The 23,475-nt window shown below is 43.6% G+C and overlaps 1 protein-coding gene across 1 annotated transcript in view; it reads right to left on the bottom strand.

The window, feature by feature from the left end:
- Positions 1 to 22,846, bottom strand: part of LOC126262217 (fumarylacetoacetase) — a 68,252-nt gene extending 45,406 nt beyond the window's left edge. The window contains exon 1 of the mRNA XM_049958654.1: positions 22,468 to 22,846. Within this exon, the coding sequence (XP_049814611.1) occupies positions 22,468 to 22,551 (84 nt within the window). The 5' untranslated portion in view covers positions 22,552 to 22,846. The remainder of the gene's footprint in view (positions 1 to 22,467) is intronic.
- Positions 22,847 to 23,475: the final 629 nt, after the last annotated feature.

The following is a 23,475-nucleotide window of genomic DNA, read 5'->3' as shown; positions in this document are numbered from 1 at the left end:
ACATGGATTCAGAAAGCAGCAACCTTTTGAAATGCAGCTATGTCTTTATTCACAAGAAGTAATAAGGCCATCGACAAGGTATCTCAAATTCATTCCATATTTCTAAATTTCTAGGAGGCTTTTGACACCGTTCCTCCCTAGCGACTTCTAATACAACTGCGTGCCGGGACCATATGGAGTTATAGTTGCAGTTGTGCGACTGGATACGTGATTTCCTGTCATAAAGGTTAGAGGGAGTGTTAATTAAAGGAAAGTCGTCGAGTAAAACATAAGTGATATCTGGCGTTCGCCAGAAAGTGTTACAGGCCTTCTTCTGTTCCTAATCTACAGTATATAAACGATTTAGGAGACAATCTGAGCAGCCCTCTTAGATTGTTTGCATATAATTCTGTCGTTTACCGTCTAGTTAAGTCATCAGAAGATCAAGCAATTGCACAATGACTTACACAAGATATGTGTATGGTGCTAAATGTGGCAGTTGACTCTAAATAAAGAAAAGCGTGGGGCCATCCACATGAGTACTAAAAGGAATAAAAGGAATCTGTTAAATTTCGGTTACACGACAAATCACACAAATCTAAAAGCTGCCAATTCAAATAAATAATTAGAGATTACAATTACGAACAACTTAAACTGGAACGATCACATAGATAACGTTGTGGGATAACCTAACCAGGGACTGCGTTTTATTGATAAAACACTTACAAGGGAACCTCCCCATCGCACCCCCCTCAGATTTAGTTACAAGTTGGCACAGTGGATAGGCCTTGAAAAACTGAACACAGATCAATCGAGAAAACAGGAAGAAGTTGTGTGGAACTATGAAAAAATAAGCAAAATATACAAACTGAGTAGTCCGTGCGAAGATACGCAACATCAAGGATAATCTCAGCTCAGGAGCGCCGTGGTCCCGTGAGCAACTGCGGAACGAGAGGTCCTTGGTTCAAGACTCCCCTCCAGCGAAAAGGTTTTCTTTATTTTGGCAAAGTTATGATCTGTCCATTCGTTCATTGACGTCTCTGTTCACTGTAATAAGATAAGTGTGTGTTTTGCGACCGCACCGCAAAACCGTGCGATTAGTAGACGAAAGGACGTGCCTCTCCAATGGGAACCGAAAACATTTGATCGCAAGGTCATAGGTCAACCGATTCCTCCACAGGAAAACACGTCTGATATATTCTATACGACACTGGTGACGGCATGTGCGTTACATGACAGGAATATGTTGTCGTCCCACCTAACTTGTACACTTGGCATGAGTAAAAACATTCTTCTGCGTTGCCCGATTTAGGTTTTCTTGTGGATGTGATAATTACTCCCAAAAAAGTGATGAAAACATAAGAGTTTGTCACATAAACTGCAACAAATGAATCCAACAGTTTCGCAGTCGCTCACTTTCCCCTGTGCTCTGTCAAGACATATGTTTCAAATTTTTCCGTGTGTAGACCGTCAAATCCTGCCTATGTCCAAGCAAATCTGAACATGTCCTGGAATTTTGGAGAGCGAAGTTGATTATGTGTGAGTGCCTGAACTTTGATAATTGTCTGAAAATAAAAAATTAAAATCTTCGCTCGACGGGGGACTTGAATCTAGGACCTCTCGTTTTGCAGCTGCTCACGCTAACCACGGGACCACGGCGCTCGTGAGTTCAATCTATCCTTGATATTGCTTATCTTACAGATGGACTACTCGGTTTGTATATTTTGCTTATTTTTTCATAGTTCCATACAACTTCTTCCTGTTTTCTCGATTGATCTGTGTTCAGTTTTTCAAGGCCTATCCACTGTGCCAACTTATAACTAAATCTGAGGGGGGTGCGATGGGGAGGTTCCCTTGTTAGAAGATGCAACAGGCCTACTAAAGAGACTGCCTATCCTACGCTTGTCCATCCTCTTCTGGAGTACTGCTGCGCGATATGGGATCCGTACCAGATAGGATTGACGGACGACATCGAAAAAGTTCGAAGTAGGGCAGCTCGTTTTGAATTATCGAGAAATATGGGGGAGAGTGTCACTATCATTACATGCGAGTTGGAGTATCAGACACTAAAACAAAGGCGTTTTCCGTTGCGGCTATATCTCCTCACGAAATTTCAATCACCTACTTTCTCCTACGAATGCAAAAATATTTTGCTGTCGCCCATCTACATAAAGATTAATGTTAATCAACCAGTGCTTGCACGGAAAGATTCGTGCGTTGATTTTTCCTACGTGCTATTAGACAGTGGAACGATCGATAAATAGTCCGAATGTTGTCCTATGAACCCTCTGCCAGGCACTTAAGTGTGAACTGCAGATTAGTTATGCAGATGTAGAGCTGTGAGAACTTGTTGATCTTCGATACTATGAAACACTTGTCTCTCACTACAAGCTCTTTGCTTTCCATATTTCGAGAGAATGTAGTGTGGATTAAAATGTATACCTTGAGACTTATGGGCTCTTGTTAAGCAGAAGAAATGATGTTCACAGTAGCAGAAATGAGCAAGAGCTCATAGCCCTTAAGATTAGCACTTTAGAGGCCATGTTTACCGGACAAAGTTTGTCGGTGGAATTCTGGTTCAGTCTGCATGCGTATTTTGTAAACTAGCCATAGTTATCGCAAGTACATTATTTGTTGCCTGCACCTTCACGGTCACCGACAGAGAGGGTTTGGTGCAAACATATTTGAAGAATCTGCGACGACCACAGGACAGGAAGCCGGCCGACCCCTACGTAGCAACAGCCAACAGCTCCCAGAGACTTGTTTACAACTTGCCGGCCAGCAGGACACCGGTCGTCCTTGTGGACTGGCTCAGCTCTGGACGAGCGCCCAGCGCCCTATCGGACCTCCGAGAGCTCCAGAGCTGCAGGGCCGCCGTTTCTACATCTACATCCATACTCCGCAAGCTACCTGACGGTGTGAGGCGGAGGGTACTTTGAGTACCTCTATCGGTTCTTCCTTCTAGTCCAGTCTCGATTGTTCGTGGAAAGAAAGACTGTCGGTATGCCTCTGTGTGGGCTCTAATCTCTCTGATTTTATCCTCATGGTCTCTTCGCGAGATATACGTAGGAGGGAGCAATATATTGCTTGACTCCTCGGTGAAGGTATGTTCTCGAAACTTCAACAAAAGCCCGTACCGAGCTACTGACCGTCTCTTCTGCAGAGTCTTCCACTGGAGTTTATCTATCATCTCCGTAACGCTTTCACGATTACTAAATGATCCTGTAACGAAGCGCGCTGCTCTCCGTTGGATATTCTCTATCTCTTCTATCAACCCTATCTGGTACGGATCCCACACTGGTGAGCAATATTCAAGCAGTGGGCGAACAAGTGTACTGTAACATACTTCCTTCGTTTTCGGATTGCATTTCCTTAGGATTCTTCCATCTCAGTCTGGCATCTGCTTTACCGACGATCAACTTTATATGATCATTCCATTTTAAATCACTCCTAATGCGTACTCCCAGATAATTTATGGAATTAACTGCTTCCAGTTGCTGACCTGCTATATTGTAGCTACATGATAAAGGATCTTTCTTTCTATGTATTCGCAGCACATTACACTTGTCTACATTGAGATTCAATTGCCATTCCCTGCACCATGCGTCAATTCGTTGCAGATCCTCCTGCATTTCAGTACAATTTTCCATTGTTACAACCTCTCGATACACTACAGCGTCATCCGCGAAAAGTCTCAGTGAACTTCCGATGTTATCCACAAGGTCATTTATGTATATTGTGAATAGAAACGGTCCTACGACACTCCCCTGCGGCACATCTGAAATCGCCGGCCGAAGTGACCGAGCGGTTCTAGGCGCTACAGTCTGGAACCGCGCGACCTCTACAGTCGCAGGTTCGAATCCTGCCTCGGGCATGGATGTGTGTGATGTCCTTAGGTTAGTTAGGTTTAAGTAGTTCAAAGTTCTAGGGGACTGATGACCACAGCAGTTAAGTCCCATAGTGCTGAGAGCCATTTGAACCATCTGAACACCTGAAATCACTCTTACTTCGGAAGACTTCTCTCCATTGAGAATGACATGCTGCGTTCTGTTATCTAGGAACTCTTCAATCCAATCACACAATTGGTCTGATAGTCCATATGCTCTTACTTTGTTCATTACACGACTGTGGGGAACTGTATCGAACGCCTTGCGGAAGTCAAGAAACACGGCATCTACCTGGGAACCCGTGTCTATGGCCCTCTGAGTCTCGTGGACGTATAGCGCGAACTGGGTTTCACACGATCGTCTTTTTCGAATCCCATGCTGATTCCTACAGAGTAGATTTCTAGTCTCCAGAAAAGTCATTATACTCGAACATAATACGTGTTCCAAAATTCAAAAGTTAGAGATATAGGTCTATAGTTCTGCACATCTGTTCGTCGTCCCTTCTTGAAAACGGATATGACCTGTGCCCTTCTCCAATCCTTTGTTCAAAAGAATTCTCCTATCGCTACTGTATAACGACGAACGATGACAGAGAGTCTACATTTTATTTCTTCTTGTAAGTACATTTTCGAGGGTTACATATTATCACAGGTCAAGTAACTATTACTGAATGCTACACTACACTTCAGAGAGACACAGATAAATGACATTTTTCAACAAAGCATCAAGTCTCTGTGAACAACGGTCGGATTGTCCTACCAGGCGATAAATATCCTCTCCTTGGTCGCAGTGTCATTTGAGAACTGCTGTGTGAATGTCCTCGTCGTCGATAAACCTGCGACTGCTGCATATAATTGCTCAATTGCCTGGAAATTGTCGTCTGTGACCGATGTCGACAGCCTTCCTTCCTCATCAGCATCACCCATGTCGGTGCTGCTTTGGTCAAATTGTTCACACCATTTCACTAAAGCTAGTGTGACAGTGCGTTTGGTCCACATACCGCCAGAATTTTACGGTGAATCCGCATCCAGTTTAGATGTTTTGTCCACTAGTATCCATACTGTCCCACGTACTTCAGCTTTCGAGTATACTTCAGTTTCACTCCCACACCGCGGTGCACCTGTTAGCCGCGCCGCAGCGGTACTGTCTCCGCAGGAAAACCAGAATATGCACTCTCTTCTGACAATGCGACACACTCGTTGCTCAGCAGTCTTAGCCTGGGACGACACGCGTAACTTGCTTTTTAGAGTCCACTCGTACATCCGATGTTATCAGGGATACAATATGTGGAACAAAAGGCAATATGTAACTTGTACCACGTGTAACTAGCTGTAGTTACAAGTGCCGCAGGCCACTAAAGGGAAGAAGTAGTTGAAAAGAGAGGGCGACATCACCGATGTTATTCAGTCTGTGTGCTGAGTAAGCATAAAAGAAAATCAAGAAGAAATTGTGAAAAGGAATTAAAGTTCCTGACAAAAAAAACTTCGAGGTTAGCCGATACATTGCAGTGCTGTCAAAGGCGGAAAATGACGTGGAAGGTCCGCCGAACGGAGTATATTTTGTTCCAAAAAGAGGTTAAAAAATTAACACAGGCAAAATAAGGTAATGGAATCGAATGAAATCAGACGATGCTGGAGAATTAGGTTAGGAAATACGCTAAAACCGAGTGACGTGGCGCAGTGGTTGGCACACTGGACTCGCATTCGGGAAGATGACGGTTCAGACTCGCATCCGGCCATCCTGATTTAGGTTTTCGGTGATTTCCCTGCATAAAACTAAACTCCGTCCCAACAGGCCTTGGATGGCTCAACGGTACCGACCGGCTGCTGTGTCATCTTCAGCCGACAGGCGTCACTGGATGCGCATATGGAGGGGCACGTGGTCAACACACCGCTCTCCTGGTCGTATGTCAGTTTACGAGATCGGAGCCGCTACTTCTCAATGAAGTAGTTCCTCAGTTTGCCTCACAAGGGCTGAGCGCGACCCACTTGCCAACAGCGTTCGGCAGACCGGATGGTCAACCATCCAAGTGCTAGCCCAGCCCGACAGCGCTTAACTGATTTCCCTACATCGCTTCACGCAAATGGCAGGATGGTTCCTTTGAAAGGGCACGGAGGATTTCCTTTCCCATCCTTCCCTAATCCTATGGGACCGATGATCTCGCTGTTTGGTCCCCTCCCACAAATCAACCAATCAAATACACTAAAAATAGTGTACGAGTTTTGCTAAGTTACCAGCAAAATAACTGACAGTGGTCGAAGTAGACGATATGAAAACCACACTGGCAACAGCAAGAAAAGCGTTACTCAAAAAGAGACATTAGTTTACATAGAATAATACACTGACAAAAAAAATCGCAGCACCAAGGAGGAGTTGTGCAACATAAATGAAAGTTAGTAGGCGTGTTTCTATATCTGAAAGGCGATGCCTATTCAAACTTCGCGCCAGTCGCTAAGAGTTGATGTTAGACAAGAACCTTTTCAAGGCGACAAAGACGCCACTATCAGCACCTCACAGTTTGGACGAGGTCGTGTAATAGAGCTACGAGAAGCTGGATTCCTTCTGCGATATTGCAGAAAAACTTGGCAAGAACATAGCCACTGTACCTGAGTGCTGGCAGCAGTGACCACGAGAATCTACCTTCGCAAGAAGATCGGGCTCCGGACGGCCATGTGCCACTACGAAAAGAAAGACCGTCGTGTTCGGTGTATGGCTCTGGTGCATCGTACTACATCTGCCGCAGCAATCTGAGCAGCAGGTGGTACCACAATGACACAACGAGCTGTTACAAATCCGGTTACTTCAAGGACAGCTGCAAGGCAGCCGCCCTGTAGCATGCATTCCATCGACCCTAAACCACCGTCATCTGCGATGTCAATGATGTCAAGCGAGAGCACATTGAAAGACAGGGTGGACGTCTGTTCCATTTTTTGATGAATGGTGGTTCTACCACGGTGCCAGTGATGGCCGTGTGTCGGTTAGGAGGAGTTGCGGCCCATACGTCTAACTTTTGGAGTTCTATTATTAATGAATCCGTGAAAATACGACTGTCTTGACAGTGAGTCTCTTACTAATCGAGACGACATGGAAGTAAATCATTGAAAAACTTCGTGTCCTCCGTAGCCGGCGTAGTTCTGTAATGGAACCGCGGGAAGACATTGAAATTGATATCGACGCGGCGAGTTTTTACCACGGAGGGGGCGCGGCGCAGCAGAATCGAACGCGCTCAAGTAGCGAACGCGCAACGTCAAGTGAACCCACCACGCATGTGCCCGACGGGGCCTTAAATACCAGAGCTCAGTGCGTTTTCGCCAGTGTCACCTGAAGATGGCCAGAAGACTCTGCGCCGAAATATTGTGGTAAGAAGTTACAAACATCCGGCAGTTCAAATGGCTCTGAGCACTATGGGACTTAATTTCTGAGGTCATCAGTCCTCTAGAACTTAGAACTACTTAAGCCTAACCTAAGGACATCACACACATCCATGCCCGTGGCAGGATTCGAACCTGCGACCGTAGCGGTCACGCGGTTTCAGCCTGAAGCGCCTAGAACCGCTCGGCCACACCGGCCGGCTCACAGTTTGGTCTCTTCCCCAAAAACAACGCAACCCGCTGTCAGTTGACGATGGCCTCAAAAGAAAAACCGTTGGCGATGGCTGCATCAAACCAGTCTCTGGACTGAATACCACAACAACAACAACATATCGCGCTTACATTAACCTGTGATTTTGCAACGTTAACCACTCAAAATATGTTACCTAGACAAATGTATTCCCGAAATTTCTTTATTACTTATTGGTGCTGCGCTTTTTTTCCGTCTGTGCATTTAAGTGTTCGGAACTATTTTTCTGAAAGTATTTGTCTGGATTGGAGCGTTGTTCGGAAGTGAAAAATGGACGATATACAGTTCAGGCAGATAAAGAAAATATGCTTTTGAAATGTGGTTCTACAGGAGAATGCTACAGACTAGATGGATAGGTCGCATAACTAAAGAAGAGATAATGAATCAAATAGGGAAGAACTTGACTAAAAGAAAGGCTCGGTTGATAGGACCTGCCCTGTTCTATCAAGGAATTGCCAATTTGGCAATGGAGGGGAACGCGGTGGATAAAAATTGCAGGGGGAAATCAAGGTCTGACTACAGTAGGCACGTTCCAACGGATGTAGTTACACAGAGATGATGAGGCTGGCACAAGACGGAATAGCGTAGAGAGCTTCATCAAGGCAGCATTCGGACTGAAGACCACAACAACAACATTAGGAGTGTTGGAAAGAACATTTTTTTACATCGACTTCAAAATCGGATACGAGTATGAGGTAAGCAATAAAATACAAAAACAGAACTGCTAGTGGCTTTAAGTTATTTAGTCACAGGTGAATCGAAAGTCAAAAATCAAATGGCTCTGAGCACTATGGGACTTAACATCTCAAGTCATCAGTCCCCTAGAACTTAGAACTACTTAAACCTAACTAACCCAAGGACATCACACACATCCATGCCCGAGGCAGGATTCGAACCTGCGACCGTAGCGTTCGCACGGTTCCAGACTGAAGCGTCTAGAACCGCTCGGTCATACCGGCCGGCCAATCGAAAGTCGGCGTTTGTCTGTAACGTGAGGGCAACCCCAGGCACTTCGTTCAGATGGGTCGTGTTCCACGAAAGCACGCTTTACGCTAGTGGCTCACGCCCTGTGAGAAAGCCACATAGAGCCCGCTGTTAACGCTCAAATAATTTGTCAGCCTTCACTAGTACGTCAATTATCTGCAGAGTGAGGCTTTGTTTGACGTGTTTATCATAAAGAGACTATCTGACGTGTTGAAGAGAAATTTTCACTGACGGCCGATTTGACAAACCGAGGATGTTAAGCGAGATACAGTTTTTATTACGATTTATTTTGCTGTATCGTGAGTTTTCACAATTGTAGAAACTACGAACGAGGATAAAAACAAAAGAGCAGTGGCCATAAACAAAATGATAGAGGTGTTAAGCCTTTCCCAGCCGTATTTTACGCAGGAGGAGATTAAGAAGAAATGTTAGTGTTGTTCGCACTACCTACAAGAGGGAGAACAATAAAATAAAACAATCGAAACTCCAGTTCTTACACAGACGATGTATATGTTAGTACTTTGTGGTGTTTTAATGAACTTTCATCAGAGGACCACGTAGAAGAGAATAGATTTTCGCATAACTATATCTTTATTTCAATGTTAGTGTGAGGTAATTCTAACAAGTTGTTAATTGTTAGGCTGTCCATTCGGAGAAGCTTGATGTAGTAACCAGGTTCTGAGTGTAATATTTATTTCCTCCGGCAGATTTTCATGGGTTTATTTAGCTCTCAGTTTCAGCCTTTCTCTGGACCAGTGTCCTCCTCCTCCTCCTCCTCCTTCTTCCTCTTCTTCTTCTTCTTCTTCTTCTTCTTCTTTACACAGTGCTAAAGTCAATGTAAGAAATGCTTTGCCTACTTTGGTAGGCATTCCAACGAGTATCAGGTGCTTCGAAAGCGAGATTAAATTTTCCAAACTTTGTTGCTACGTCTATGCGTTTGCTTGACAAACCCTGTGTATAGGAAGCAGAGAATTTAACAAGTTTGACCGTCGTCGGGGGTGGAAGATCAATGGTACGGCCCTACCTGCGAATCGTGAAAATTTTGCCCTACGTGTTTTAACGCTTTAAATGTTTCACTTCCTGCAAAGTTGTGTTCTGGAAACAACCCCCTAGGTTGTGGCTACGCCATTTCTCTGCAGTATCCTTTCCTTCAGGAATGCTAGTCTCGCAAGATTTGCAGAAGAACTTGTAGGAAGTTTGCAAAGTAGGAAAGAAGTACTGGTGGTTGGTAAGATCATCGCCCGCGAAAGGCAGGGTTCCGAGTACGAATCTCGAGCCGACAGAATCTGCCACGTACTTTCATAACATCGCACGCTACCTGTAGTGGAAGAGTGAAAGATTCGTTCCAAGTAAATATTTTGTGCCTCGTGTTTGTAGGATGTAGATGAAGAAGCAAAGCAGTGTTTGACGAGAAGTGAGTGAGAGAAACCACTACAAATTCACTCTCCGGCTGGATGGGATGCAGATGTATTCGTAGTCTGGCTCACCTCTACGTCTCGTAAACTAGCGTTCTGCCTTATACAACAATATCACCCGCCAGACCTTTCCTGCAAGAGGTAAGGGACAGACACAACTTCTGAGGAGACTGTAAACAGGAGTGCGGGCCTCGTTTGACCTTCGCTTGCATCACCGTCGCGCTTATCACATGTTTACATTCGTACCTACATTTGCATCAGTATCTGCAAATCACGGTGTGCAGCACAGCAAAAGGTACGTTCTTCTTCTACTGGTCGCGTCAAAAACTACTGGATCACAGATACGCTGGTCTTCCAATTAACATTCTCTTGTCTTTTAAGACACATTTGTGTCCAGACTTTGAAGGTAATCGGGGAAATAAGAAAATGGAACAATTGCTAGTGATATGTATTAATGATGTAGTAGATAACATGGGCAGCTCCGTGAGGTTGCTCGCGGAAGGTGCTGTTGTAAATAGGAAAATCACAAGACCAGAAAATTGTAGGAAAATTCAGGAAGACCTGTACGTGATTGAAGCTTGGCACAGGGATTAACGGTTGAGGATCAAACGCAAACTAATGTAATGCACTGCACATAAAAAGATGGAAAGACGAAGTATTGTTCGATTACGTGACAGTCGTTACCAAGGGCCGGTTCTGGCTCAGAAACGATCTTATCACATCTGGTGACATATTACTCATCGGTGCCCGGTTACCCTCTTGGGCTCTTCGGTGTCCGCACTCCGTCTCCCCTAAGGAACTGCCGGTAGCTGATCTAGGTCACCCAGGGGAATCACCCAGGCAATTGTGTCATTTGAAATAAAAATGGCGATAACCCCCTTTTTCCCTCCAGTCCCCTCAGGGCCAATGAGGATGAACCACCCCTCCACACCTTCATCTTTTGTAACTGGGATATTTGAGTGGGAGGCATTCTCTCCGCAGCTAAGCAGCATAGGGAGAGAATCAGGCTGTGTCTATTTGTTAATGACAAATTACGTTAAGTCACATCACTTGAGTTCGATATGTTAATATCAACTTAATATCACATCATCGAGGTACCAGCAGAGACCATGCCCAGGCAGACATGTAACTATTCTCATTTTCGTATTTTCCCAAATTTTATGTATTTTGAACCATTTTCTTATTTCCACCGAGTTTTCCACAATTTTACTCATTTTGCCCAATCAATTAGACAAGATTCACCTCCCCCCCCCCCCGACATCATGATGCTCGGAGACAATTACAATGCAGTCATTTCCCAAATAAGGCACTGCTATGAAGCACATCTCCCCAACTTCATCTTTTATAACAGAGAGTACACCATAGGGATGGGTTGTAGGCTTAGTCTATTTGCTAGTACCAAATTACATCACTTGAGCTCTATTTTTTTTATAACAAATTAATATTTGGTCATTAGGGGCACCAGCATACACCACATCCAGACATATATGATAAATCTCATTTTTCCATATATTCCACAATTTTACACATTTTACCCAGTTACGTGAGTTGTGTATCAACGTCAAAATCGCGTGGCGTCATGACGTAACGTCACGACATCGCATCGCGACGTCGCTTCGTAACGTCACCTGGTATCGACATCGTGATCCCCATTTTTGTAGCATTCCGAAGCTGTCACTCCATTACTAGCGTGTGTGATGTCACAGTGTTAAAACCGAACGCATTGGTAGAAATTACGTCATAGCAAATTCTATGAGCACTACCGATTTCTAAACAAAGATATTGTATGCGTAAGAAATACCACACCACGACGGATAAACCCCTACCAAACCACCGTTACATTACTAGATTGTGTGATATTATAGTAAAATTCTGATGCTTCCAATGAAAGATACTTATGGTATATGTTGTAAAGCACTACAAAATACACCTCTAGAGAGGTGGGCAGTATCTACAACCACCTCAGCGAAAAGCATGTCGACTGCAGTATAGGCCACCCCTCTGACTCCGACATGTGGGTGTATATATACAGTGGAAGTGGAAGATTGGGGAAGGTAAACCTTCCCTAGCGGATGTACACCATTACTAAAACGATCAGTGATAGCTTACCAGAAACTGAAAAAAACACATCCACTAGTGAAGGTGAACCATCACTGTATTCGGCTGAGGAAAGTGTAAAGTAGCATATTATACGCTGGTGAAGGTGTATCATTGCTGCTCCCAAATTATTAACGGTGCAACCAACAATGCTACCACGCATCAGCATGATTGTTAATTGTCGTCAGCTCTTTATTGTTACGTTATACAGCAGTGCAGTTACGGTTCACGGTAGTGCAGTTATGGTTGAATCAGTGAAGTTTTACGAAAATCAGAGTGGAACGGAGAAATCTCAGTTATAATTCTGTCTTCATGGACAGAGCAAAGTACAAATCACTTAACAGCAAGGCTAAATCATTAAAATCTCGACGAAAGAGAGACGGCAACAACTACAAGTTTTTGAAGAGAGATGAAGTGCCAGAAGTGAATGGAGCAACCAAATTAATACAACCTGTATCTGAAGAAGGTAAGATTAAATACTATGTTTATGATGAATTGTATGATATTCTGCATGATGCTCACATAATGACTGGCCACGGTGGACGCGACCGAATGACGAAATGCTTTAAGTCAAACTACTGCAATATAAAATACAGAGATGTCCAAATTTATCTTAGTTTGTGTGAACCTTGTTCACAGAAGCAAAAAGGAATACTAGTGAAGCAAATGCTGTTCAAGGAGATAAATTCCAGAGGTCAAGTTAATCTCATACGATATGCCACTGCAGTTACAATTACATTTTGTTTCAGGTCCCAGTTCAGTACTTTCCCTCTAAGAATAATCTCAGAGGAGAAAGTTCTAGCAGAGAAAACTGTTGTCCTGAGGACAGTTGCGACATCTCAGTCGATGGGAAGCGGCCAGGGATTCTTCAAATGCAACTGCCAGCAAAAATGTCAGACTCTGAGATGCTTTTGGAAAAACAAAAATGTGTTGTGAAACTTAAAGTGCCATGCTGCACGCCCTTGCTGCAATAAATGAATTTTACCTAATATGGCTATGTTTTCAAACTACAGGTGATAAATGCAACTTTCGAAGTACGACTGTTTTGTTATTACAGCGATGGTTCACATTCCTTACCTCTTGGCAGTGAAGGTATACATTCACTAGTGATAGTGCACTATCCCTAGTCAGTGTGTATTGTTTGAACTGGAATCAATAATCCACTTTCACTAAATGGGCCAGTGAAGGTCCACTATCACCGGTGATGATACACTTTCCCTGAAACTTCCACTTCCTCTATAACATATACATGTGAATGCTGGCGCGTGGGGTATGATCGCGGACACACTACCCAGCAATGGCTGAGAAACTGCATTCAAATAGGTATAATCACCTCCAGCTTGGTAGCTGATACTGTTGCTATATCACTTCTAGGACCGAGCGAGATGGCGCAGTGGTTAGCACACCGGACTCGCATTCGGGAGGACGACGGTTCAATCCCGCGTCCGGCCATCCTGATTTAGGTTTTCCGTGATTTCCCTAAATCGCTCCAGGCAAATGCCAGGATGGTTCCTTTGAAAGGGCACGGCCGACTTCCTTCCCCGTCCTTCCCTAATCCGACGAGACCGATGATCTCGCTGTTTGGTCACTTCCCCCAAAAAAATCCAAAATCACTTCTGGCCGAGGGATCTCCAGCCACCGGTAATAACGGAAAGCAGAAGCCAACACGTTGGTGGAAATATCAAAAACCGAGCCAAATACACGCCTAGATTACGTCGAACTCTTCCTAGCATTCGCAGGTCGAATGAGTCAAGTGAGACGCTGGTAAAGTGTAGAAAACATCGAGCGGCTGCGAATGTCTCCGAATCCATGGCCGCGAAAGAGAGATTTCCATACGGCTACCCAACACTGGCCAGTCCACCTCCCTAGACGTGGTAGATAAATTTGCACAATGTGTGTGTAAATCATCCGCGACCTAGCAGCTGGCACAAACAGCACTCAGTCATTCAGGGAGGGGACATCCTCCTGTAGCAAACCTGTCGTAATACACCGACGTCTTTGCAGATAAACGTTGCAAGCAGTCTTAGCGCCAGGCACTCCCTTTCCCTCCACCTTTCTCTCTACACCAATCAGGAACAAACTCACCCATATCCCTCCCCAACCAAAATCATTTTAAAACCTGCGTGAGTCCATTTTCAGCTGGGTAGCACTCCCAGGTTGGATGAAAATGTGTAATTAAAATGTATAAACAAAATAAACCCTGCACTATTATTGGTACATGCGAGATTGCTGTTTCGTATATAAACCAAGGGAAAATCCGAGTACAGTCATTGCTATTAATGTAATTTCGACTGGTCCACAGAATTCCAAAGGCGCACGCTGGACAGCCAGCACACTGCAATGTTTAGAAAATTACTCCTACAAAAATGTATCTGTGCATTAAAAATTAGTATCCTTCAGACATGGGCAGGGATGATGTAACTAACACCCCCCCCCCCCCCCCACCGTATATTCCACCCAGAATCGGACGTAGTCTTGTCAGCTCAGTCAGTGGGTGTCTTCTCCTACCTGTTGATGATCTAGCTGCGTGGAGGGTCGCGTAGGTCACTCCCTAAGTAATTAGAGAAATACTGTCCGTATTTTGGGTTCCGTACGATCTAGCAATGACGTTCTTGTAGGTAGTTCCAAAAGTCGAGTACATCTTTAGGTCCATCGTGAAATAAGTAATGTACCGCATGCCCACGGATCCAAGTCACTGCGTTGGTTTTGGTGCGCGGGAAATACTGTTGATCTGGAAATAGTAGAAACCGTGGTGTAATGTGTGCGGAGTCATTCGTAGAAAATACGACAGAATCTGTCGCACCAAGCGCCACACGTCTTCTGAAGCGCCACATGTGAGACGGTGTTTATCCGTGTCTGGCATTCCACAATCTACTCATAGAGGCGATTCCGCCATATTTATCTTGTGAAGGCGTGATCGGGTGATCTGCTTACCGTTGACTGGTGTACCATGTGGATCGGACGTCTGTATCCAGTGTAACCGCGTGTATCGTCCGTAACCATCTGAGCTACCCAAGCCCGACTCACGCCCCGTCCTCACAGCTTTAATTCCGCCAGTACCTCGTCTCCTACCTTCCAAACTTCGCAGAAGCTCTCCTGCATACCTTGCATGCATGTCTCCGCAATATCCTTTCTTGCAGGAGTGCTAGTTCAGCAAGGTATGCAGGAGAGCTGCTGCGAAGTTTGGTAGGTAGGAGACGAGGTACTGCGGAATTATAGCTGTGAGGACGGGGCGTGAGTCGTGCTTGGGTAGCTCAGTTGGTAGAGCATTTGCCCGCAAAAGGCAAAGGTCCCGAGTTCGAGTCTTGGTCTGGCCAGGAAGTTTCATATCAGCGCACACTCCGCTGCAGAGTGAAAATCTCATTCTGAGAACACCGTCTGTCAATAAACTTATTCTCCAAAGATCAATTAACCTACCACCAGCGTGATTCAAATTACGAACAACACAGGAACAATGACTGTTGGGGGAAAAAGGATACACGTACCTAATAACTGCACAATCATCATATGTTCATATGTGTGTGAAATCTTATGGGACTTAACTGCTAAGGTCATCAGTCCCTAAGCTTACACACTACTTAACCTAAATTATCCTAAGGACAAACACACACACCCATGCCCGAGGGAGGACTCGAACCTCCGCCGGGACCAGCCGCACAGTCCGTGACTGCAGCGCCTCAGACCGCGCGGCTAATCCTGCGCGGCGCACAATCATCGCCATATTTTTGGAGAAATACTGTGCGTCTCAGTCGCTGCTATCATCACAGGACCACGGGCTGTGACTCTTGCGGAAGTCAGGTCTGGAATACAAACTGACAGCAACATCCATCACTCTCCCGCTAGTGCCAAAGGAAGAGCCATCTCACTGGCTCCAAGAAACCACGGGAAAGTCATTCAAAGCAAACTGACAAATGGGGCGGAATCACCTATCTGTGATCTGTGGGTCGGCCAAGTTCAGGGTCTGTCGCTTCTGAGAGACGAGAAGGCTGTAGACAGGATATTACTAAATCTTTTTATCGTCCTTTTCTAGGACAGAAAATGTGACAAATCATTTGGAAAATGCCTGTAATCCCTGCATGTGACGTTTTCCTCTTATAGTACTTTTCTGCGTAATTTGTTTAGGGGCCACACGTTTAAGATAGAATGTGCGATAAGCACATCCCACATACATTAATGGAACCTGGTATGGGTCTGAGGCTGACGGACAAATCCCGTAATGTGGTTTTATAAGACTGGTGGCCACACTTTGTAGCAGTGAATCTTTTGTCGCTGTAACACACCCCTTACGAAGTGGAAGACTTCTCTCAAAACCAATAACGTATTGCTAGACTTGTAACCAAGAGAGAGACTTCAAAACACTATTGCATTTTCTATTGAGAGTCCTACAACTTTTTTTAGCTGCTGTAGTCTAAGCGACTGGCTTCTGATCATTCGTCCGAGATGGGTCCAGGTTCAGATACCTGTGAGGGATGGATTTTGTGGTTGTCTAAAGGAAGTAGCTCTTTGTCTTGTTACCGTTTCGTAGTCAGTAGTGGCTGCTGTAGTTTTGAGGTGGGTAGATGCATTGTATTTATTTTCGTCAAACTAAGTAAAGACTTATTAAGTAACTCATCAGATTAATTCGCAATTGCGAATAACGACTACCATCAGCTGCAGAATGGAATGACAACAATGAAAATTTGTGCCGGACCCGGACTAACCCTGATTTCCCGCTTATCGCGAGCGTTCGCCTTACCGTTTGGCTGTCCGTGCACGACTCACGGCCGTCCCAAACTTCCAATGTCGTCAACCATGCGTCTACTATAAGCAGGAAATCCTGCCCCGAGTCCCGGTCCAGCACAAATTTTCATTGTCGTCATTCCATTCTACAGCTGATGGTAGTAATTATTCGCAATTGCGAATTTATCTGATATGTTTCGCAACGGCTGTGGTCGCCGCAGGGCATCGTCATCAGAATAACACACCCACTGCAATATCGTACGAGGGTAATCCCAAAAGTAAGGTCTCCTATTTTTTTTTATAAGTACATAGACCTCTTTATTTCTACAATGGTTTATATCAGTTTACGGCTTGAACGTTTAGCTATTTTTCGCTTTCGCCCATAATCACCATTTCTGTCGATGCATTTTTGCAGACGCTGTTGTTTTTGTATGCCCATGTCAGACCAGCTCGCCGCCATGCTGTTCAGAATGATATGAACCTCTTCTTTCACCTCGTCGTCGGAGCTGAATCGCTTTCCGGCCAAATGTTCTTTTAACCTAGGGAACAGGTGATAGTCACTGGGCGCCAAATCAGGACTATAGGGTGGGTGGGTGATATGTTCCACTGAAACTGTTGCAGGAGAGCACCGGTTTGCCGCGCGATGTGCGGGCGAGCGTTGTCATGGAGAATGTGTACGCCCTTGCTCAACATTCCTCTTCTCCGGTTATGAATTGCCCGTTTGAGTTTTTTAAGAGTCTCACAGCACCTGTTCGTTAATTGTGGTCCCAGCGATTCAGCTCCGACGACGAGGTGAAAGAAGTAGTTCATAACTTTCTGAACAGCATGGTGGCGAGCTGGTATGACACGGACATACAAAAACTGCCACAGCGTCTACAAAAATGCATCGACAGAAATGGTGATTATGTCGAAAAATAGCTACATGTTCAAGCTGTAAACTGATGTAAACCACTGTAGAAATAAAGAGGTCTATGTACTTATAGAAGAACAGGAGACCTTACTTTTGGGATCACCCTCGTATAAGTAACTGTTCTGTATGCTTTTGGAAACAGTTCGGTGTTTTAATTATTTCTCATTTGCTCAATTTTTTCGCCCTTTGATTTGAAATTAATTTTTTCCGCCCTTCGCTCCCAAAATTTTGCCGCCCTAGGCAGTAGAAACGGCCCTGGTGGTTCTGAGCAGCGTTCACATTGCCGGCCGGGTCGTGACCCGCTGGCGACATTCAGAATATTTAAAATTTCCGGCGCGAACCGGTTGAGACATGCTTCACTTACTCCACCAAACGTATCAGACGTATTCCGCCTGTTTTTATCAGGTGTTACAGCGCAAGTTATTTTTCGTTACAGAAAGAAGTTCCTTCAATTTCACAATCGGTGGGAAAAAAAATTGTAAGTGCTGTAGTGATACAAGCAAAGTTTTATTCTCAGATTTGTTTATAAAATAGGCATTTCTTAGTTTCAGCATTTTTATAGTTTTGTAGCAATAGGGAATTAAAAAGCCACGTCTTCTTACCTCCTATAATTATTATCTCAGTTAAAACGGTGATATCGAAATGGAAACATCTCAGAGAAAGTTCCACAGATGAATTTTTAAAAAAGCTGGCAGAGTCAGATTTGGTGATCCAGGGAAAAGTCCTTCATACCGCAATTCCACTTTGCCTCGGTTTTCTTAAACGACATTTTAATTCTAAGAGCTGTGCAAAGTTCCTTGTCAGTGGAAGCAGAAACAATGAGAAAAACGGAATTATCTGAATAAGTTTCGCTTTTCAGTCTGTCTGTGTCACAAGAAAGAGATCATTCTGAAAGGTCGATATTAGCTCCAATCGATGAGCCATCACCATTGCCAAGTACCGTATCGTTCCGAAAAAAGAAAAAAACCTTGACAAAGAATTTTAGGCCCTCTAGGACAAATCAGCTTTGATGGAAGCACACCAAGACGTCACCAAAGATGACGACACTTGTTCTTGCTGAGGAGTCTCAGGAGTGCAACAACAAACGCCCTTCTATAAATGCACATTTGTAAAGCACGTGCTTCTCTATAATTAATGGGAACAAAGTGAATTCTGTGCAGAGCTTTCTTTCAGAACAATGATTGTGCACTAATTGATCTGACCTTATCGTCATTTACAATTTTTCCTCTGCCCTTACACCTCTAAAAAAATCTGTACTATCTAAAATTTTTCTTGAATGTTCTGCAGCAGATATACTGAGGTGTACTACTGTCATTATGTACGACAAATAATCTTTCTCAAAATAGTTTTTTAGTTATTCGTGTAAATAAAAAATGTTCCTAAATATTGGTCAGTACTCAAGAGGTGAGTCCATAACCTCCTATTTCTTCTGTGCTTCGAACCTGTGCTTCCAGTAAAACAATGACGTTTCTCTGTAAGATGGCTCAGTCTGGCTGGCGGAGAACAACTGGTGGCTGAGCCTCTGTACCTACAAACTGGTATGTTAGCTGTCGAAGTGTGACAATTCTTTTGCCCGCGTGAATCACCCAGTCAATGAGGGGCAAAAAACAGAGATTGAAAACAAAGACAAGCACTTCCCACAATTTAAACTGGTTTGAACAGCACGAGGATACAACAGAACACATCGTAATGCGTTTACCCGGCCTGCATTGTTTGGTGCTAAGCTGACCCCACCCCGCCCATTATCCTTTCTGTTAAAATAGGAAAATCAAAATACAAACACCTTAGAAACAGAGAGCAGAATTTAAAAAAATTAGCTAGGTGACTTAAAGTGATCCGAGGGAAAGCGCTTTGAAACGGAGTTACATTTAGCCTTGGTCTCATCATATGGATTTCCTAAAGGAAATATTATTGCTAAGAACTGTGCACAGTTCCTTAAAAGTGGAGATTAGGTAATTATTTACAATTTGTGGTACTGCAGTCTCCAAAAAATACGAAAACTAAAACGACAAACAGGAACATCTTGTTTATTAAATACTTCAAACATTTTTTTTGCATCTGCCGTTTTTAATCTCCGTTTAGAAAGCAATTAAATAGGATATTTTAGCCAACCCACAGCAAAATTTTGTCTTACATTAATTTAGTCTCTTATTCTAGCTTCATATACCAAATGTGTATTCAGTTTTAGTGTAAAATATGAACAATAATTATTCGAGTGCCTTTTGTGATGCAGCATGGGGACTACTGTAAGACCATAGCAGATGACTGTCCAGTGTAAGCAGTGGTCGCCAAGGGAAAAATTCGTATATATTTGGAGTTTTGTGAACACAGACGATTAAAACCACACGACGGTCCGATTTTAGGCCTGTACAGTTCGCTGGTAATTCGTTTTTCAATTCTGCAGTGTTCATGACAACGGGAACTGCGTCGGCTAGCGTTCGCGGCATTGACGCTATTCAGTAACTAGCATTTACTTGAGACAGAACTTTTTGTGCTTTTAGCTACATTTCACTTGCAGTAATGTATGGCCTAAAGCATAGCGAACGGTAAGCTACACGCCATCACACTTTTTCCAAAACAAGATTCATTTCATAATATGACGGATTATGGAAACGAAAATGGTTTATTAAGACGCAAAGATCCCACAATACCACACGCGAAAAAGTCATACTTTTGAACTAGTTATTTTCTTCAAAAACTGATTGAGAAACATTACGCAACTAAAAAAATCATGCGAAATAAAAAGCAGCCGGTTCTTTTCTCACGAGGAAAGTAAAGCTTTTGATGAAAAAATTAGTTCAAAAAACGATCTGGCATAGTGTTGTATACATTCAAGTATTTCTGCAGTGAGAAAATCGGAAAAGCGATTACTCCGCCCTCAAGCAGCCGCGGACGTCTCGGACCGGCGCCCAACGCGAATGGGATCACTCGTCCTCACGTGTTGACAAAGAGGCATGCAACTACACGTGTGCCTCTACTTGCATATACGGGCAAGCACGGGCGCAAGACGCACAGGTGTAAGGTACCTTGACCAACCTGACAAGCGAATTTGATAAATCATGAAGAAACTAAATAGCAAGACCTGCGGGGATCAGAAGCGTCGTCGTCGTCGTCGTGAATGCGAGTCCACTAACAAGTGCGGCACCTCACTCTTTCCTAAAACATGCTGTTCCTACATTCAACTGACAGCAGAAAAAATGTGGGAGATACACAACTTAAAGTAGTGGAAAACGTTTCCTCCTCAACTTCGAGAGTGTCATTTTATATTTTAATTATGCGCCATGCAACGAACAACTGTTGTCATTTAACTACAAAGATTCTTTATTGCTATAAAATGTAAGCGTTCCTCCCACAGGCGTCCGCAAGGAGGAAAAGGGGGGAGGGGGGCGGGACACTGCCCACCCCCATGCATCTCTGGTATCTCGTGTGAGTTCATTCTCACACATCATGGATAATCATCCATTGTCTTCGATATAGTGAGTTTGTGTCATCTACGAAATCCAGTTCTCGTGGCAAAACAAGTCTTGAAACTTATAACACATAAAAAAAATACAAATTTTAGAGCCTTGCTCCCATTTCCCTCCCATCCTTGGTAAATGTCTGCGGACGCCCATGGTGCCCCCAGTCTTTACTACAAAACTGGCATTTATTATGGAACCAGCACACGAAAATTAGCACCTCATAATTGAATACGTTAATTAGAAATTAGCGTATTTAATTTTGAGATTCGAATTTTCGATGGAATAATCCATTGTACGACTTATCTCCTCCGAAAACCCCTTTCAGACTACTCTTTTCTCGTTTAGAAAATATCTTACTGCAATAAATGTACAAATACACGCCCAAAACCACATATTTTTAGTGACCATAAAACGTGAGTCGCTAAAGTGAAGGCACACAACTTGCGTTTGGCTCAAATCGGTCGATTTGGTTGTGGCGACAGACTGAACAGTAGCGTTGCTCGAGGGCTATGTTAGCCTGAAATGTGGTGATTTGGTTGTGAATTGGCGAAGCCAACGAATGTGAATATCAAATAAAAGTTTGGTAGCAGATTAACCACTATTTTTTTAAGGATGCGGTGGATGCAGATGACCGGAACGCCGTTTTCTCATTATAGTCACTCGTCCATAAAACTGAGACAATGATACCATCTTTGATGTATGAAACATGAGCCAACATTGTAGAAATTTCACCGGCCTTTCATTACGTATCGATTCTCCATCCTCGCGATGTAATATTTTATTATTTTAGTTACCGGTACGCCAACAAAATATAGCAGGTCGCTATTTAACTATTCATTTGGTATAGTGTACAGGAATTATTAAAGCACGAAGGCTATACCATTTACAAATTACACTAAAAAAATTCTGATCGATACAGTCCGTTGCTCAGTTCTAAAGAGAGATGAAGACTATTTTACGTTGCGCAAACGTTCTCCCGTTATATTTAAAAATATGTGTGAATTCCTAAGGGACCAACCGGCTGAGGTCATCGGTCCTTAGACTTACACACTACTTAACTAACTTCTGCCAAGAACAACACACCCACCCTTGCCTGAGGGAGAATTCGAACCTCCGGCGGGAGGTGCCGCGCAGTCCGTGACATTGCACCTCAAACCGCGTGGTCCGAAGGTACTTAAGGTTCTTCTAAGAAGGAAAATGCATGTATCATCAAGAAATTGGGATTTTTCCCTGAATAAAATTGAGTAGCATTAAAACTTTGCTCACACAGCCTGAAGGCAGTCTCGGAAGTACGCGTTTAATCCGTAAGGGAATAAGCTTGTGTATACAGGCTCAAAGGTTGCTTTACATAACATTCCTCGAATGCAAAACATAGAAATGTATCATCTACTTACATCTTTCTTGGTGGAGAACACGCCATATGGGAGATTTTCGATAGGAAAATCGCTGTCTTCTGGGTACGGTACGAAGGACTTCATTTCGAAAATTTTATGAGCGCGTTTACTTTGAACAGGTGGTTATATACAGAAACTTCTACATGGTAGCCAACATTACAACGTACAAACATTGCTTGCTTTTTCTATATGCCGCGCAGATCTATACGGCACGACACAGACAGATAGCAGTAAACAGCTTAACAGTTACTCAGTATAGTCTTGCTCTTGGCTTGCAGATTAACTATTACTTCATCCACGAACAATTCCTTGTCTTACTTTCCACCGACATCGAACCCCAAGTGTGTCAAACGTGGTTCCCGCAAGCACATCTAGTACGCATTAGTTCGAGCAGGTGCCGCCCATGTCAACGTGGTCTGACGAGTGCCAGTAATAACTCTCTGTTTCGGCCTAAAGGGTGCAGCACCTGTAAGGATAGCGTCGTCCACTACATATAGACAGAAAAAAAGAGATCGATCCGCATACACATTCGAGAGTATAATTTTATATTCGAACATTGGCTATAAAAAGAAACAAATTCATTTATCAATTTCACCAAATAAGTTTGCCAGCATATATTCACCAACTAAAAAATACAATCGCTTCGATAAAATACAAAAAATCGTGAGCAAGGTTCTATAACTGACAACTTGACTACGAAATTGACTGAAGTATTTTAATGGCAACGTTGTAAATTTTTATTGACCATTTGCAACAAATCGTAAAAATATTCGACGATACATTTACTCCCAAACGTACCGGTACCGACGTTAGTAAAATATGATTTTTAATTAGCGTTTTCTGTAGGGAAATGAAAACCTGATAAATTTACTACGACGATACCTGCATTGGGAGAACATTGCGCAGTCTGTAATGAAAAAGATCAACTGTTGCTTGCAGGAACCGTATGCATCGTCCACTATCGAAATTGCACACATGCACGTCAATCATATCCGACACTTCCTAAAT

The sequence above is a fragment of the Schistocerca nitens genome, chromosome 6 (genome assembly GCF_023898315.1).
Source record: "Schistocerca nitens isolate TAMUIC-IGC-003100 chromosome 6, iqSchNite1.1, whole genome shotgun sequence".
NCBI classification, from domain to species: Eukaryota; Metazoa; Arthropoda; class Insecta; order Orthoptera; family Acrididae; genus Schistocerca; species Schistocerca nitens.
Note: the sequence above shows the minus strand (reverse complement) of the source record. Positions and strands in the feature narration are given on the sequence as shown.